Here is a 17,790-nt window from a genome sequence, read left to right on the forward strand (position 1 = left end):
TTGTATGCATATGTGTGTTTTTATATAATTTTAATAATAGAATACATGAATTATGTATACTTTTTTAAACCTAGCATATTATTCGAAACAGTTTAGTATAAAAAGATGCACTGAAACATCTTATGGGAAGTCCGTAATTTCGTAGGCAAACCTGTTTCTTATTCCAATGTGTTACTTGCCTGGTTAGCCCAGATGATTGAACCATGGGACAAAACTGATGAAGGTTATGGTTTCAATTTCTGGGTAGACCAGTTAGCTTTACTCTGTTTCATGGCCACATGAAGGGACTAAATGACTTAGAAAGAAAATGTGGATGCATTAGTATGAGCTCATCTCCTCTGCAGGAAAAACACACCCATAGCACAAGACCTAGGTTTATGCCAATCCCTGTCATTAGTGTCAGGATGAAAAGAAACAAGAAGAGGAAAATCTCGATCCTCCAAATACAAAAGTGAATGCAATATAGCTTTCATCTCCGTAATATAACATAATGACCTGCCTTTTTATAGTTACAGTTGAGGGGTTCCAGCTGATCACCTGCCTGAAATTATTGCAAGCCTGGTGGGAAGCATCTGAGGAGGCACAGTCATGTTTTCATTTCACTAGGAAATCATTTAGCAAATTACTGCTGTTCTGTAAATTACTGTGCTGCATAACTTTCATACTGAGAAACTATTTTCTTTTTCCATAAAAATTGCAGATGAAAGGTTTCTACAATAAATGACCTGTGTTTAAAATAAAATCATTCCTAGAATTTAGAGAATGTGATATAGCATTTCTCGTGTGGAAATAAAAACAAATACATTCTTATTACTAATATTACACAATGACATATTCTCTGGTAAAGACAGTTTTTAATTTATTTACTTTGTTCCCCATTGAGGTGAATGCACAGAGGCTTCTGGGGGTGAAATAACAAGCTAAATACTTTTTTTTAAAAAAGGAGAAGGACTAATTTTGGAAATTATAGTTCTTAAAGACTCTGTTTCGTATCCTGAAGAGAGTCCCACAATTGGTAATCAGCCTAAATAGAACAGAGTATTGGGAACAAACAGTTTTTATTATGCCAAGTCTTGTTTAGGATATCAATGTGAAGGGAAGTAGATCAGTTCTTTTAATTTTGCATTGAGGTAATATTGGCCCAAACATAATCTGGGGAAATGTGGCCTTATCCCCACAATCATTATGACTAAGAGGTTCACACTCCAAATAGGATGATCACTGCTGATGTGGCAGAATGCATACAAAACGACTCATTCCTCTGGCCTTTTCTAGAAACACTTGGATAATGGAACACAGAGCTGGCTCATTTCATTTCGGTGGCAATAAGATAGAAAAGCAGAGGCAGGATAGAAAGCAATTCTTCAGAGAATGAGGTCCCATTTTCGTGCTGCCTTTTCATAAAAAAAGGGCTTAGAAAGAAGAATGAATGACTGATACTCAGAAAGACTAGTGAATCATAAGTAAACCCTCCCAAACTTAGACATTGTTATGAATAATGAACACAAAATGCTTCCATGGTAGCTAAAATTTAAAAATAACAATCACGATAGGTGCATATTAAAATTGTCATCTTATACCTAGAACTAGTTATAATATCACTAGACAAATACCTGATATTTGAATCTATAGTTAAATGAAGTTGTAGGGCAAAAGATTCAGAAGAATGGCATGAATATGGTTTCACTGTTGCAAATACAAGCCCTAAGGAAAAGGTTAGAAGAACTTTTATGACTCATTCTGAAGATGAGTAGACTAAGCAGCAATTTTTATGATTTTCTTCCAGCCTTTCTCAACTAGTCTTCTTCTTCGAAACTACAGAACTTAGAACATATATATATATATTTTTTTGAGACGGAGTCTCGCTCTGTCGCCCAGGCTGGAGTGCAGTGGCGCGATCTCAGCTCACTGCAAGCTCCGCCTCCCGGGTTCACGCCATTCTCCTGCCTCAGCCTCCCGAGTAGCTGGGACTACAGGCGCCCACAACCGCGCCCGGCTAATTTTTTGTATTTTTAGTAGAGACGGGGTTTCACCGTGGTCTCGATCTCCTGACCTTGTGATCCGCCCGCCTCGGCCTCCCAAACTTAGAACATATTTTAACTAATACTTTTCAATTTCTCCCATGGATGGTGCATAACTAGTACCATTCTATAAATATTAAAGAGAAGTTAATTCATTAATACAAGAGTAACTTACAGCACAATTCTCATTTGTAATGGAAGTTGATGGCAATCGGACACACAGTGGATCGCAAACTAATGTTAGCAAAACATATGGAAACTAGAAAATGCATTTTAAAGCAAGGTATATACATATATATATAAAATACATAAGATAAAGAGTAGATTTCCTAGATATAAATTATAAATTAATTAGCATTATAATAGCCTATTGAAGAAAATTGTACATTTTCCTTCTTTGAAGGATTTCGAGGTTTGGATTTACTTTATTCTCACTGGAATGGGATGAAGTGCAAAGCCTCTGTAGGCAGAGTTCTTTTCCCAACCTTAAATGTGTGTTTGGTTCTTTCAACAAGGAGCTATTCAAATACCTACTGTGGTGAAGCCCCAATGTTAGAAGGGGAAAGAGGAAGATACGGTCCTGCAGTTAAGAGGCAGTACCTGAGACCTATTTCTTCTCTGAGGAGCTCAGCTTCACAGGGACAGAGAGAAAGTTGACGCTAAAGGAATCCAGAAGAGTAACATTTGAACCTCAGGCTGCTTAGGGGTTCTTCCAAAATATATTTTGTTATATCCTTAATATTCATCTTTTTCTAAAAGATAATGCCTGTTGAATATAGAACACTGCTTTAAGAATGCAGAATTATCAATCTGAAAATAAATGATTATTATTCAGGACTACAGACAAAGATATGGAAGACTAAATATTCATAAGGTAGATTCAGTGGAAATTTTGGTGTGTTACTTTCTAAAAGCAACCTGGTTTCTTATATCTATTTTGTGATACATGCAAACATAGGAAAACCCTGGATATTTAAAATTTTATTAGTTAACGTCCAAATAATTGAAGTCCTACTGTACATTCTTACCCATAGTGATAATTTATTAATTAATCCAGATTATCATTAATCTAAAATTGTTCACAAAGATCACTATTGACTTGGATTGTGCATTTAAACTCTAAGTGCCTTTTTGTAATGATACTTTAAGGAGTATTTGGACAAGACATCAGTCACACTGTGGATACAATCTGCTTTCTCTGGCGGCTTATTACTAATGTAAAATGAGAGTCCATATTGATCTTTGCTTATGCAGGAAATGCACATGAATTCCATGAAACTGCAAGTGAAGAGTGAGGGGCAAATTTTGGCTTCTAATAAAACAGTAGCTTGCATATTTGAGTACAAACCTCTCTTTTGAAATAAACAAAGATATCTTTTACTTGCAGAACTTTCCATTGTAATGAAGTCATGGCTAGAACAGTTAAAATAGGATAATACTTGAAAGTGAATGAGTACATGAATAAGATTTTGTGTTGCTTTACCTAACTCCTGCCCTCTTTTCCATTTACAGTTATTCAAGAGCAAGAAAATGAACCTGTGCCCCTATCCTTGAGCTCAGACATCTCCTTAAATAAGTCACAGTTAGATGACTGCCCAAGGGACTCTGGTTGTTACATCTCATCAGGAAATTCAGATAATGGCAAAGAGGATCTGGAGTCTGAAAATTTGTCTGACATGGTACAAAAGATTACTATCACAGAGCCGAGTGACTGAACACACACTCTCAACTATATATCTACAGATGCATTCCGTTTTAACTCTTCTTGAGCTAAAACATCAAATAAGAGAGGAAGATAAATATTTGTAAATAAAACCTAGGATTTAAGTGTTTTAATCTGAATAATTGTACATAAAATTTTGTATCACTAACATTCCAAATTATTGTCAATAAAATACATATTTATTATTTTAAATGCTATGTGTTAATATTTCACTTGCCTGTATTAGAAAGGCATAATGTAAGACTTTGGTACGTGTGACATATGCTTCATTTGACTTTCTTTTACAAGTACAATATCTGCAAAAAACAAAGTAATCTTTTTTCCTACCTGCCAGTTTTGAATTTGTATATGTTATTAAACAAATAGTAATAGAGGATTCATTGTTGAAACAAGTTGTCCAAGCAATGCCATATTCATTTTTACACTTATTGGGAAAGTGTGAGTTAATATTGGACACATTTTATCCTGATCCACAGTGGAGTTTCAGTAATTATATTTTGTTGACTTCATTTTGTTTTCTAGTATAAAAGTATAGATAATGTGTTGTCACTTCTGATTTAGTGAAACCAATTGTAATAATTGTACAGATGTTTTGTCTTTAAGTGTAAATATTTTAAAATTTGACATAACCTAATGTTAATAATAAAAAGAACTACTTGCATATTGCATTTTCCAGAGTAGTGTTACTTGGGGGTTTTAATATTGGACTTTAGAGAAAATATCTCCTCCCAGACACTCCTTACTTTTTGTAATATAAGTGCATCCCATAGCAATAATCTCAACCTCCTCAACTTCATCTGTCCCCTGAACCCCAGTGATGTTTATCTGACTCACTTGATACTCCCAGGAAACTTCAATTCCACATAACCAAATCATCGATTTTCTCTACAAATTTGTTTCTGCTTTTTTATTGCCAACTCCTCTTCACTGCTACTAACACCCAGCCAGTCATCAAAGCAGAAAATCATTTCTTGCTTCATCTCACATATGTCCTCCTCATACAAATTCAATAAGTAATCAAGCCCTATGGATCCTACCTCTAAAAATGCTTTCATATTCATGGCGTTCTATCCATTTCCATGGTTGTTGTCTTGCTTTGGATCCTCATGATCTCATGCACGGAATATGGCAGTAACTTTCCAACCGACCCCCTACCTTCTCATCCATCCTCCACACAGCCTCCGGATAAATCTTTCTAACCCATGAATCAAATCAGGTACTCTTCTGCTTGAAAGTTTTGGATGGCTTCTCATTGTCTTTAGTATAATATCCAAACTTTCTTCCAGGCTGCATAAGGTATTCCCCAATTGCTTTGTACCTACAGTATGAATTGTAACTACCCCCTCACCACCACTACCACACACACACACCTCTCAATCTACACTCCAGTCATAACAATCGACTTGCAATTTTCTTCCCTTTGTGACTTTTCATATTTATTTGCCTGGAGTGTCTTCTGCTATTTTCCACATTAGGAAGTCTCCCTCTTTTCTCCATCCTGAAGGTCACTTACTCTGTGAAGCCTTCCACGATTCCCTTTCGTGCCCTCTTCTTTGTGTTTCCATTCCACTTGTCACTTGTGGGTCATAGCACTTGTCATATTATGCTTTATATATTTGTATGACAATTGCCCTTCTGTAAGACTGTGACCTCCTTGTGACAGAGATTATTTTGTTTAGCCTTTTTAATCACCGGTGCCTAACATAATACCTGGCACACAGTGGGCACTGAGGAAATATTTGCTAGAAGGCATTGAATATGATGATTATTCCCATATAACAGATTCCATCTTCCTATTTAAATTGATCCATTCGAACTTTAGGTAAGTACCTTCCAATGTGACCTATTTTTTTTTTTAACAAATAAAACATAATACCTTAGGAAAAAACAGGAAACACACAGTGTTATTTCAAATGCTGGAGGATATTACACTGTTAATGTCTGGCATATTTTCCCAGACCCCTGAGATTTAACTGCATGTGCAGTGCCCAGGTGAGGCTAATGCGCCTATCTGCCTCTATTCTTCCCGCTTCACAGCATGAAATGGGGTTTCAGTTTCAGTTTTCCGAGGTGCTGCCTCCGTTCTGACCCCACTCTTGCTATGGCTACCACTCCAAATCGATTATTCTGGGCGTCTTTAAACACAGAAGTCACTAATCACGATTTTAAAACTTTAATCAACCTGCTGCCTCAGGGAGATCAAGACAGGATAGCTTCTTCATGGAGATGCCAGGAAACTGTAAGTTGGGGAGCAACTAACAAACTACTTGACTTTAAAACAGTGGCAATCGCCCATGACGCATACTCAGCCACGACTTCAATCACTTAAAAATGAAGGTCTGGTACCCAGTCAAGGATGTAGGGAAATGCTTTTGAGAGGAAGTGCTGCAGAGGCCTTGAGGAGATTGAAGCAGAGGAAGAGAGATTGGATTCCTTAAAAGAGGAGACACCATGAGGCTCAGGTGGTCAGGAGGAAGGCCTCATCACCGAGTTCTGCACTGAAAAGGACACAAGAATGGCAGACGTATACTCCACATTAAGGGAGCGCTGCTGTCCTCACCTTACCCACAGCTCCTTACAATCCCCTGCAGCTCTAGCCTCAGCTCCCTCAAGTGGGGGAGTGAACATCAACAGAAGGAAGACAGGTTTTCTCTTGGCCATGCAAAGCTGAACAAAGAGGAGCGGAAAGATAAGAAACAGCTCACCCAAGTTTGGGAGGTAGTGGAGGAACTTGGACCTTCTGCTGCTTTTGGCTGAGTGAGAGACATGAGCCCAAGCCTTTTAAGATGGCTAAAGGATTAACATTATAATAATTACAGGATCATGACACTGGCTTTGTGTTTCTAGGTTGAACCCTGACGGCATTCCCAGTCTCATTTGTTTATTTATTCACTCAGTAATATTTAAACTTGGAACGTGTATGCTGTCCAAGAAGATGCCAACAAAGGTCTTTTTAACGATACATCTGGGTGAAAATCATACCATAGCTTCTCTCATTGGAACCCACTGAGTCTTTCATGTATACACAGATCGGAATATACTGTTACTCTGATCCCAGAGATTCCGTATCTTTGCAAATTCAAGTATGTTGTGACAATATGCATGGTTAGAGGAATTTTATTCCAGATAAATAAATAAAATCCTCATAATAATTTTTTGATGAATACAAAAATTAGATCATTTAAATTCTGAGTTCTCCTTGTTGTAATGTAAACATGAATATATCTACACTCTGAAGTATTTTATTATAATCTTTTCTCTTTTAATCAATTAAATTGCCAAGCAAGTTAGTTCAGAAATAGAATAACTTTTAAAATTTCAAAATGATAGGCAGCTAAAGATTATCAGGATTTCAGAAAACGTACAATTTACTGAGGTTACAGTCAAGTGCCTTGCAACTTCCTGAGTGAGGCTAAATTGATGACATTTCATGTTGAGAAACTTCCGTTACAAGCAGAAGTTCTGAGAAAAATAATATGAAGAAATTTTAGATACTCCATCACCTCACACACGCACGCACTTCCATCCTCCCCACAACCATCAAAGAAACTTGAATAACTAATTTGCATACAGACTTCAAGTACTCTTTCATAAAGTGGGAAGTCACGCTACAATCATGTAAAGGTTGAGAGCAAAATGAAAGGGACTAAATGTAGGTAAAAGAACAGCAGCTTCTAAACTTGACCAGGTTTCTTGGCTATGGAAATGAGATAAAAGCAACACTCCTTTTACGTGGCCTCCTACTTAACTGCCGAATTCCTCTGATCACACCCAATGTTCACCTAAGCATAGAGACTGGAGGAGATCATGGAGTTGAAGCATCTGGTTTGAAAATTGTGTAACTCTGGGCGGGTCATTTATCCTCTAAGCTTAGTCCTTTTTTCTTAAATCTACAAAATGTTGTCAATTAAATGAGATAATGTGTGTAAAGCACACAGCACAATGCATGTAGTATATGCATAAAAACAGCTACTGCTATTATTTCCACAACGTCATTTTTATTCATTGATGTCTGGACATTCAGTGGAAGCAGTGCACAGGCTGCCACGATGTAGGCATGGACTTGCAGGCATTTGAAGTTCTTAAGACGCAAATTGTCTCAGAGCTATGACCACTGTGTTTGTCAGAAGCAATGAGAGAGAGTCAGCTGGCTTAAGAGAACTTCTCAGATGAATGACCATTTCTTCATGAAAGAATATTTCTTTGTTTACTCCTAACCAGCTTAGGAAGAGGCTGCGCTATATTTAGCTTTCATTCCTCACATCTAGCATGTGATAGGAGTACTCATCTGTTTTTTTGTTTGTTTGTTTTTGTTTTTGTTTTTGAGATGGAGTCTCACTCTGTCACCCAGGCTGGAGTGCAGCAGCAGGATCTTGGCTCACTGCAACCTCCACCTCCTGGGCTCAAGCGATTCTCCCACCTCAGCCTCCCGAGTAGCTGGATTACGGGTGTGCACCACGGTGCCTGGCTAACTTTTTTGTATTTTAGTAGAGACCGGGTTTCACCATGTTGCCCAGGGTGATTTTGAACTCCTGAGTTCATGGAATCCACCTGCCTGGGCCTCCCAAAGTGCTGGGATCACAGGCGTGAGCCACTGTGCCCCGCTGGAGTACTCATTTGTGAAGAATGAAGGATTTATAAATAAATGCCTAATGAATAAGTGAAAAAATAAAAGTTTTGGGGTTATTACTGCTATTAGTGCACCTTGGACCCTGGTCTCCGACAAATTATGGAGCCATAACTCATTGTGCTATAGGCAGCAGAGAAGCCCTTAGGAAGGCAGCTTAAATGTAGATATTTACCTATTTATAAAGCTTAAGAGCATTTAGGCAAATAATCTGCCATGGGAAATCGAAGGGCAGAAAGTGGCTGAGAGGCTTCCAGGAACATATATGGCCTTTGAACAACTCTCCCTTCCCTATCTTCATCATGCAAACCTCTCACATTTGAATTACCAACAGTTAGAGTATCAGAAGGTCTGTGTGACGTCCATTATAAGTTAAGAAACCATGCGGGAAGAATGTAAAAAAATGACATTAGTATATTCCGTGGTTTCTTTTGACCTTCTGGGGTCCCTGATGGGCCTGAGTGCAAAGCAGCATTTCCTCATAGGGCAGGAGTAGAATCCTGATGTGTAAGGCTAACAGGATCATTTCCTTTCTGAGTTCTTGGGCACTAGGCCAAGTGAATAGGCAGGAATCATTCCAGTTGCCGAGTAAAATGGGGTGAAAAGCACTTCTGGCACACTGTGTCCATATAAATTATACTTGTTTGCAATTCATCAACTCCTTCTCTCCTTTATATCCATATGTAATGTAAATGATCATCTTTCTCTGAAGCTCCATAATGATGCAAAGCTCAAAAATGTGATAGAATCAGCTAAAAGAGAGCAGATGGAAGTTTATCCCCCAATATGCATATTCATAAAAAAATAGAGAACTCAACAAAAGGAGATACATAAGTACTTTTACCCGGGGGCTGCACGGACTTCTGTATGACAGTAAGTTGGTTTTCTGCAACTGTTAATTCTGGAAACCTTTACTCATTCGTTTCTGCAGCAGTCATTGAAAATGCTCTGGGGAAAAAAAATCTGTCTCTGTAGGAAACAAATACATTTCCCTTTGGATTTTTATCGCACCTTAGAATCCATGATTCAGGAAGTAATGGTTAAATATTTTACTAGAAAAAATATAATTAGACGGCAAACAATGTAAAAAAGTGAAATCTTAAGTGCTCCTTTAGCAATACAAACTACAGGCATTTGAAAGCACACTGTTACACTGAAACAGTGACATAGGGAGAATAACGAACTGTCTGGATCACATTTGTGTATTTAAAAAAAATACCTGATTACTCAGAGGCTAAGGTGGTTCATGCCAGTATACTGAAGATACAGCAATGCTGCTAGAAATTTTGTTTAGACAAAGAAAAGAAAAGATAGGAAATGGTTTAAAAAAAAAAAAAAAGGAACTATACGGCCAGGCATGGTGGCTCATTCCTGTAATCCCAGCACTTCGGGAGGCCAAGGCCTCAGATCACCTGAGCTCAAGAGTTCGAGACCAGCCTGGCCAACATGGTGAAACCCCGTCTCTACTAAAAATACAAAAATTAGCCGGGTGTGGTGGCAAGCACCTGTATTCCCAACTACTTGGGAGGCTGAGGCAGGAGAATTGTTTGAACCTGGGAAGAGGAGGCTGCAGTGAGCCGAGATTGTGCCACTGCACTCTAGCCTAGGTGACACAGCGAGACTCTGTCTCAAAACACACACACACACACACACACACACACACACACACACAAACTATATAAAATCATTGGAAGGGTGGTTGTGAGTTTTGGTAGCACACAATGAAAGCAGCAGCATTCAGACCAAAATGAGATGTTTCTGACTCTCCTCTCCAATGTACTCTCTACCTGTGAAGCCTAGATATTCACTCAGAGATATTCATCTGTATAACGTGAATATCTTCTAGTTCTGTGCCCTCAGGTTCCTGTTGGGCTCAGTGAGCAGAAAGTCCCCTCATTCCCTGAGGAGTGAGGTCAGGGTATTTGTTCTCCCTATGAGGTCACCTTGTGTTGGTGTTTCCCTTAATCAAAGGTCTTTAGTCCTTTCAAGGTGACCTTTTACAGGATTCTCCCTCCTTGAGATTCTAGTAATTGCTCTTTCTCCTCATCTCTTAGGGTCTAGATTGAGTAACAGCTCTGTAGTTCTTAGCTCCCACTCCCAGCGTAGCCCTTATTGGTTCCCCTGCCTTCTACTTTGCCCACACCTTTGTAGTTAGTCCCTTTTTAAATAAGTCTTCCTGGTATTTCCTAATTTGATTGTGTTTCCTGCTGGTAGCTGGACTAGTACAGTGATCCACCATCCCTCATGACCTCATGACTTCTTTTTTTTTTTAAGACGGAGTCTCGCTCTTTTGCCCAGCCTCCCGGGTTCAAGAGATTCTCCTGTCTCAGACTCCTGAGTAACTGGGATTACAGGTGTGCAACACCACGCCTGGCCAACTTTTATATATATATATTTTTTTTAAGTAGAGACAGGGTTTCACCATGTTGGTCAGGCTGGTCTTGAACTCCTGACCTCGTGATCCACCTGCCTTGGCCTCCCAAAGTGCTGGGATTACAGGCATGAGCCACCACACCCAGCCATGACTTCTAATTACTTAGGCCATGTTCTTGAATGCAGTGAGCTCTGTGACTCCAGTATAACTACACATACATGGTCTCAGGTCATTTTTTTCTATTTCACTACCTGCCACCAGCCTTGCTGGCAATCAAGTTGCTTCAGGAGAAGAAAGAAAAAAAAAAAGAAAAGAAAAGAAGGGAGGGGAGCAGAGGGGAGAGGAGAGGAGAGGGGAAGGGAGGGGTGGGGTGGGGAGGGGAGCGGAGAGGAGGGGAGGGGAGAGGTGAGGAGAGGAGAGGAGCGGAGCGGAGAGGAGAGGAGAAAGAAAAGAGAAAAGGGCAAAGAATTTCCACTAACTCCATCAAAATTCATGTCTTGTACCCTTTCAATTCTTAATCCACCTGTTTCACGGGGCCCAGACATATACTTCTCTTTTTTCCCAGAAGCTAAGAATTTCTGGAATTGGAGTGACTGGCAGCATATAAATGGAGGTTTTCATGTTGCAGTTCAGGCCAACCTAACTGCAATTAACACTTCTTTTCTCCTTTACTAATAACAAAATCCACTGCCCACTTTACTATGAAACACAGGGTCATTTCTATTGGGACAATGTACCACTGAACAATATTAATATCCATCCAGCAACCATATGATAAAGCAGACTGAAGGAAGTGCATATCTTAGTCTGCATGCTACCTAATTAGAAATATCTGACATTAATAGCATTTTGGGGGATGTGTATAAATATGATAGCACATAGATACTAAAATTATATTAGCAATTTTTCACATCTAAAATTCTTTAATTCTAAGTTGTACTTCATCTACAGTATCACTCACTAACATCAGGCTTTCATACACACATCCTTAGGCCTCTTAGTCTCAAAAGAGGTTATTGTAAAATATGGATGTCCAGATAATTTGCATGATTAATGAAAATATGTTTTAGAATATTAAACATTTAAAATGTTAGCATTCAGTAGACTTTCTGACAGAAGTTAAAAGACTATTAGAAAGACTGATGAATTGCTACAGTACATTAGCCCTCAGAACAAGGAACCTGCTTGCTAGAGGACATTTATGTAACTTGTTAGCTTTCTTGTTTTTTCCTTTTCTCTCCCACTCTAACTAAATTGTCCTTATGTGACCTTGGCTCAGATTTAAATGGCCAAGCATAGGACTTTGCAAAGTTTTGAACTTGCAAATTACATGAAAAACTATAGGCAGAGAGGGTGAAAGAAAGCAACTAAACTAGCCGGTGCTTGGCACACAATATATCTGGCATATAGTAGGAGATTCATAGAAATGTGTCGAAGGAATGAAACACCTTCTTTCATGTTTAGGATGGTCTTACCTCAGCACAATGGAAATAAATAAAATAGAAAATCTTCACCTCAGCACAATGGAAATAAATAAAGTAGAAAATCTTCTCCTAGTTAGTGACAAAGTCACTAACAGTTCAGTTGTTTGGGTAGGGAATGCAGATCTACTTATTTTTTTTCCATTTGTTAGGATTTGTATTTAAAAATGAAGCTCTACCTACTGTAGTCTTCTAGAGCCTTTTGTCTTGGATGACTGCAGAGCTTATTAGGACCTATTTGGCCATTTATTTCCCTCTCTTATTATACTTAGAGATGAAATATACAATAAAGGACTGTCAGGGAGGTGTTTACATCCCCTCTGGGTAAAAAGTAAAAGACTATTGAAAAGGTAGGGCAACAAGAAATATCAAAATAAATTCTTAAGGTAGAAGCAGTAAGCGGCTTAATGGCCTTGCTTTGGGGGAGACAATTAACTTTACTTGAATTTATGGGAAGTATTATCATGAAGTTATGAGCTCCATCTCTGAGCCCTACTTGCCAAAGCCTGCTTCTTTAGGCAGTGTTTTCTTGATAGTGTTATTTAGTTGATAGTTTTCCAATGCTCAGGTATTACACAGTATCATTATTCCTGTGTCAGGGAGTGTGGAGAAAAGTATACTAGGGTACAGCATCTAAAATCCCATTACTTAGTCATTAATGAAAACAGTGGGCCGAGCAAGTGTAGGAGGCTGAATCTTTGCCCCCAAAGACAAAAGATTTGAATCAATGGAACCTCGCAAATTGCACCTTATTTGGGGAAAGGGTCTTTGCAGATGTGACTAAATTAAGGATTTAAAAATGAGGAGTGAGTGGGCCCCTAAATGCAACCACAAGTGTCCTTATAAGAGAAAGGTAGAGGGAGATTTAACCGGTGGAAAAGAAAAGATCATGTGAAGACAGAGGAAAAAGAGATGTGAAGATGCTGGCCTTGATCATTGGAGTGAAGTAACCATAACAGGGAAAGCTGGAAGCCACCAGAAGCCGGAAGAGGCAAGGAATGGATTCTCCCCTAGCACCTCTAGAGAAAGTGTGGCCCTGCAGACACACCTTGATGTTAGTCCATTGATACTAATCTCTGACTGACCTCCAAAACCAAGAGAGAATTAATTTCTGTTGGTTTATACCACCAAGTTGGTGGTGAATTTGTTATAACAACCACAGGAAACTAGCACAGCAAATAAACGATTTCCAGCATTAAACAAGAGGATCATTACCCCTATTCTTGGCATTTATTAGTAGACCATAGGAAAAAGTAGATTATTAGCAGTAAGTTTAATACAAATATATATAAACATCCATAGCCCTTAAAACTTCTTTCTTTCTCTTTCTTTCTTTCTTTCTTTCTTTCTTTCTTTCTTTCTTTCTTTCTTTCTTTCTTTCTTTCTTTCTTTCTTTCTTTCTTTCTTTCTTTCTTTCTTTCTTTTTCTTTCTTTCTTTCTTTCTCTTTCTTTCTGTCTCTCTTTCTTTCTTTCCTTTCCTTCCTTCCTTCCTTTCTCTTTTTTTCCTTCCTGTTTTTTTTTTTTTTTTTTTGAGACAGTCTTGCTCTTGTTGCCCAAGCTGGAGTGCAATGGCATAATCTCGACTCGTCACAACCTCCGCCTCCCCAGTTCAAGTGATTCTCCTGCCTCGGCCTCCTGAGTAGCTGGGATTACAGGCATGCACTCCCATACCCAGCTAATTTTGTATTTTTAGTAGAGATGGGGTTTCTCCACATTGGCCAGGCTGATCTCGAACTTCCGACCTCAGGTGATCCACCCGTCTTGGCCTCCCAAAGTGCTGGGATTACAGGCCTGAGCCACTGCACCGGCCTGTTCTTTTTTTCTTGTATATGTGTTGCGTGTGTTCAATCGACAAATTTTTTTTAAACAGGACAGAAAGCTCCTTCAATAAAATGAATTTATGAATATGACAGTTAAGTATATGCTATTTTTATCCCTCAAATGTTTTAAATTTCCTTGTAACATAGCTGTTACAGGCTAAAGAGCATTATACAAGTTTAAAATATTCTTGCAAAGCAAAAACATTCTGATTTTGGCTTTATTAACAGCAGAAGGCTCTTTGAAGACCTGTAAATATATACTTTGCCACTCCCTGAAAGAAAAGTGATTTTTTGTATCATAATTTATTTGTTTCTCCATTCCCTCATCAACTCTTTATTGAATATGTCCTAGGTACCTGGTAAATCTGCTAGGCTCTGGGAAAAATAAGCTACAGCACCTGTTCCCAAGGAATTAAGAGTTCAGTGTGGTCCTTTGACATATGTGTAAATAAATACATCCCTATGAAATGTGATAAACTACAGTAAGTAATGTATACAAGTGGTGTGGAAGCAGCGATTACAAATAAATTATTTCAGAACCAAATGATCTGGGCATTCAAGACTTTTGGCTACTTTGCTTACCAGCATCAGCAATCAAGTTCTGTGTATATGAGCTTGAGAATAATTAAATTGTGCTTACACATTTGCAGTAGGAGAGGAATTTAACAATACATTGGAAATGTTTTGTATTCCTTATTCTTGTGGCCAAATATTTAGGACATTCATAGGGAAAATTATATTCAGGGTTACAGTAGACAAGATTCAATATCTTCAGATTCTGGATTATAGAATTAATAAATTATAGGCATTTTACTCCCGACTTCAAAAGCAACAACTTGTGCAGTAAAGGTTACTTAATTAAAATTTATCCAACTGAAACACCCATTTATCTGAAACAAATGTTTGTGCAATTGACATCAACCAACTCCTCACATGAGTAGGTAAGAATAAACAATGGAATGATGCCCAATGAATATCAATTAAAACAAATTGCTCCTAATAAACTTTGCACAGGCCCATGTTCATATGCACCTGTATGAGTCCACACCCCCACCCTTGGAACTTTATTACTGTAACTTGTCTTCTTTAAAAGGTCAATTAGCATTGACTGCATCTTAAAGACTGTGTCTTCATTTTATCCTTGAAGCCTTAATTTTAATCACTGATGAGGCGCAGTTTCAGGTAGGACCAGCTACATAACGGGAGACAGCCTGAGTGCTTAGAAAATGGTCCAGCGCAAAATGAAAATGCACGACCTCTTGTTCAAAATGATTAAGAATTTAAAGACAGCAATACAGTACCGGAGCATTAAGCCAGATGTGGACCTTTGTGAGAGCACAGCCCTGTGCAACAACACAGGTTACATGAAGCTGGCCCTGGTTTCAGATATCCCTTATCAACAGTTCCCATTTGAATTTTCCCAAAGACCATACTGCAGACGTATGGAAATGAAAACAACCTGCCTAAAAGTCACATTATGATCCCAGCTTCTTTGCACAGGCTGATATTAACTAGAAAGGCATTTTTGGGTGCCCATTAAAATTCCATTTCAATCAAAACGTGGCATGCTTACTTGACTTGGCTTTTCTCCATTCTAATCAGCCTTACTCACATAACTTATGAGGCAGAGAAAATGCTATGTGTTCCCCAAAGTGTGTTTGTTAGCCTCCTGGACATATTCCCAGCCCTCTTGCATTCAGCTGGGTCCCTGTAATCAGTTCACATCAAAGGTAGGGCCTGGCGCATAATATCTGCTTTGAGATTCATGTCCTCTTCTCACTAGGTTTTCCTTACTCTTTCTTTGGCTGCCTCCATCTCTTCATCTAAATGACCGGAAGCATGGAACTCTGAAATGGGGAACCCAACAAAGGAAGAGCTCACATCCCTGGGTCATTTTTGGAGGAAAGCCATTCAGGAATGTTGCTTGACCCCCATTTGAGTGCTACATAAAATTAAACTTTATTACATTAAGCTACTTATATTACTCTAATACTCTGTGTTAGAGGGTATGGTAATCTGAGGCAGGGGGATAGGGCCCAGAGGGGTATCAAGATTGTTGAGCAATTCTGATACACATGAACCTTGGGCCACCTTTTGAGAAACTGCTGAAGTCATCCGATCAGCAGACTATAAAACAATGTGCTAGCCAATAGCTATGAGGTTATCTTGTGGGGATATTTATATTCTCATAATAGCATGCATTAACAATTTTCAAAGCACTCTTTCCTGTGTATTTCTAGAGGATTCTGGAGCACTGTGAGGGCTTCAACATTGCTAACAGTGAATTATCTGGGATAGAATGACCAATAGCAACAATGATACTTGCTGAACATACTCCCAAATCTCACAAATTGTCACCTGCCTGCCTATAGGACTTACAGACCTCAAAATCTCAAATTACCCAGGAAGAATTTGATGGAAACCCTGGAATTGGGGCGGAGACTAATAATCTGGGAACATTGATCTTAGGAAACTCAGGGTCTGGTATTATCAGAGGGATGAGGGGAGATGCCCGGAGTGCTCAGAATAATGGCAAGTGTTCTTTTCCCTTTGGCTGCAGAATGTCAGCATTTATGGGAAAAAGTCGATCAAGTACTTACTGGATCTGCTTAATCAAGCATAATCGTCACTATGTGACTGGCAGTTATTGGAAGGTCCTGTGTAAGACAGTGCCAGAACCAGTATGCAAATAACTACTTATATTATAGATAGTAAAAGGAAAAATAACTTTTTCCTCAGCACAGGAAATCAACATGATGCAATACAAGAACATAAAGTTCGGCGTGTGAGGGATTTGGAATCATACTTAGTTTCAACACTTATTTGCTTCAGGTTCTTAAGTATGTAAGATCCAGTTTATTCAAATGTAAAGGGGATGTTAATGTCTATATTGCAGGGTTGTTGGGAAACGTAAGCATCTAGCATGATTTCTGCAAGATTTTACCTCTGCCAAGCTCATTATTTGTATCATATAATAATATTATTGATACTTTTAAGATTTAAGCATGAAGAAGCACTTCCATCACGCACTTTTGAATTTGTACCATAAAGAATCCTACTAAGCATCCTTTCTGCCTTCTGTAAAACTTCGAAATTCTTTTGCCTAGTCTTTTTCAAGACACACAGTGTCAGGCATTGATCATCATCTCTTCCCCACATAGACAGACACATACTTATATTCCAAACATAGGTTCAATTGTCCAAATGCTCATAAGTTGTAGGAAATAATAATTTATTCAATATTTATAAAATATTGAACTATCATATTCACACAAAGGGACTTTAATTTGAAAAATTACTTCTCATCCTGAATCTTAAAAAGAACTCTCAGGATCCTGATTTATACAGATTTTTCTAGACTGTCCCTTTTTTACTACCTACCTTTATAGATGTTTTATTTACTGTGCTATAAGAGGTCTAGGATAGTTTTCCTCTGAAAAAAGCCAAAAATTCTTCAAATATAAGGGAAAGATATAATTTAAGGATTATTTATAAGTGCATTTCTGAGACATGAATTAGACATCATATAAATTACTATTAATAAAAATCTATCTTTTTTCAGTAATTTCAAAACTACCTCGCATTTTAATGTTTGCAGCAGTGTTGATATAGAAAAATTTAATTATCTAATGCATTTGTTATTTTAGCTGAATCAAAAGCATTTTAACTCTTAAAATATCCTATGCCACATAAGATCCCAGATTAAACTCTATGGCAACATCTAAAAGATCAAAATATACATTT

General features: G+C 38.3%; 1 protein-coding gene across 2 annotated transcripts in view; it reads left to right on the forward strand.

The window, feature by feature from the left end:
* Positions 1-4,412, forward strand: part of SAMSN1 (SAM domain, SH3 domain and nuclear localization signals 1) — a 176,375-nt gene extending 171,963 nt beyond the window's left edge. For both annotated transcript variants that reach the window (XM_050782360.1, XM_050782361.1), the window contains one exon: positions 3,534-4,412. In XM_050782360.1, coding sequence (XP_050638317.1) covers positions 3,534-3,736 — 203 coding nt within the window. In that variant the 3' untranslated portion in view covers positions 3,737-4,412. The remainder of the gene's footprint in view (positions 1-3,533) is intronic.
* Positions 4,413-17,790: the final 13,378 nt, after the last annotated feature.

The sequence above is a fragment of the Macaca thibetana genome, chromosome 3 (genome assembly GCF_024542745.1).
Source record: "Macaca thibetana thibetana isolate TM-01 chromosome 3, ASM2454274v1, whole genome shotgun sequence".
NCBI lineage: Eukaryota > Metazoa > Chordata > Mammalia > Primates > Cercopithecidae > Macaca > Macaca thibetana.